Source organism: Crocuta crocuta, unplaced genomic scaffold (assembly GCF_008692635.1).
Source record: "Crocuta crocuta isolate KB4526 unplaced genomic scaffold, BGI_CrCroc_1.0 scaffold121, whole genome shotgun sequence".
In the NCBI taxonomy this organism is placed as follows: Eukaryota; Metazoa; Chordata; class Mammalia; order Carnivora; family Hyaenidae; genus Crocuta; species Crocuta crocuta.
The window spans coordinates 3,711,925-3,713,325 of record NW_027528608.1 but is presented as its reverse complement, the minus strand read 5'-3'; the positions used below and the strand labels follow the sequence as shown (position 1 = coordinate 3,713,325).

General features: G+C 59.2%; 1 protein-coding gene across 1 annotated transcript in view; it reads left to right on the top strand.

Moving 5' to 3' along the window:
- CEBPA (CCAAT enhancer binding protein alpha) overlaps window positions 1–1,394 on the top strand; it is a 2,051-nt gene extending 657 nt beyond the window's left edge. The window contains exon 2 of the mRNA XM_077754690.1: window positions 5–1,394. Coding sequence (XP_077610816.1) covers window positions 5–253 — 249 coding nt within the window. The 3' untranslated portion in view covers window positions 254–1,394. The remainder of the gene's footprint in view (window positions 1–4) is intronic.
- Window positions 1,395–1,401: the final 7 nt, after the last annotated feature.

Sequence of the window (1,401 nt, the reverse complement as noted above, 5' to 3'; positions counted from 1 at the left end):
GAAGTCGGTGGACAAGAACAGCAACGAGTACCGGGTGCGGCGCGAGCGCAACAACATCGCGGTGCGCAAGAGCCGGGACAAGGCCAAGCAGCGCAACGTGGAGACACAGCAGAAGGTGCTGGAGCTGACCAGTGACAATGACCGCCTGCGCAAGCGGGTGGAACAACTGAGCCGCGAACTGGACACGCTGCGGGGCATCTTCCGCCAGCTGCCCGAGAGCTCCCTGGTCAAGGCCATGGGCAACTGCGCGTGAGGCGCGGGGCGGCGGGACCGCCCTGGGCCGGTCGCTGGCTGGGACCCAGGGAGTGGTTTCGGGTCTCCGGATCTCAAGACTGCCCCAGCGGCGCAGGCCGGGACTAGGAGATTCCGGTACCGCCAGAAAGCCTGGCCTGCCGCGCGCGCCCCTTGCCTTCCTCTGCGCCTGATTCGGTGCGTCTAAGATGAGGGGTCGGGCAGTGGTTTCTTCCCTGCCGGAGAGGAGATGTGCCGTGGGGCTCAGCCGGAAGCCCGGCCACTCTGGTATTAGGGAATAACCTTGTGCCTTGGAAGAGCAAACTCACCGCTCCGATTCCTACCGAGTAGGGGGAGCAAATATGTGCCTTGTCTTTTTTTGGAGGGTTCCTGCCTCATTGCTGAGGCCGCAGGCCCCCCATGAGAGAAGGCAATGCGCGGGCCTGTGGCAAGAGGAAGGTTCAGGGAGCAGGGATCCCAACAAGCCAGCCCTAGCGGCTCCTCAATGCCTGTCCTTGGGGGGAAGGAAATACAGGGACTTGGAACGTTGTGCCCCTAGTTCTGCATGAAGGTGGAGGGTCCCGAGTTCCTGGCCTCTAATCTCCCAGCCTGAGACAGGCTGGGCTTCCCTTGGCAGAACCCACTGAGATGGGGGTCACCAGGTGACCAGTGGGAGCCCCCTGCCCCCAGTCAGATCAGAAAGCTAGGTCATGGGTGGGCTGCAAGGACATGTGTTCACGGGAGTGGTGGCCTGGTGGAAGAGGGAAACCCAGAGATCTGGTCGGGGGTGGGGGTGGGGGTGGGGGCGAGGCAAAGGACCACTGGGACCATCAGCCTCCTCCTGTATGTTGCCACCATTGCCATACAAGCCCAGAGGGACCGAAGTTATGAGAAGCTTTCCAAATATTTTGCTTTATCAGCCGATATCAACACTTGTATCTGGCCTCTCTGTGTCCCAGCGGTGCCTTGAGCAATGTGAATGTGCACGTCTATGCTAAACCACCATTTTATTTGGTTTTTGTTTTGTTTTGGTTTTGCTCAGATACTTGCCAAAATGAGACTCTTTGTCAGCAGCTGCAGGGAGGGTCTGCGGCTCTCTTTCCTTTTGGTTTTTGGGATTGCTTTTGCTCCCAGGGGAACCAAAGAGGTGAGGGAGACTTCCTCTTTCCT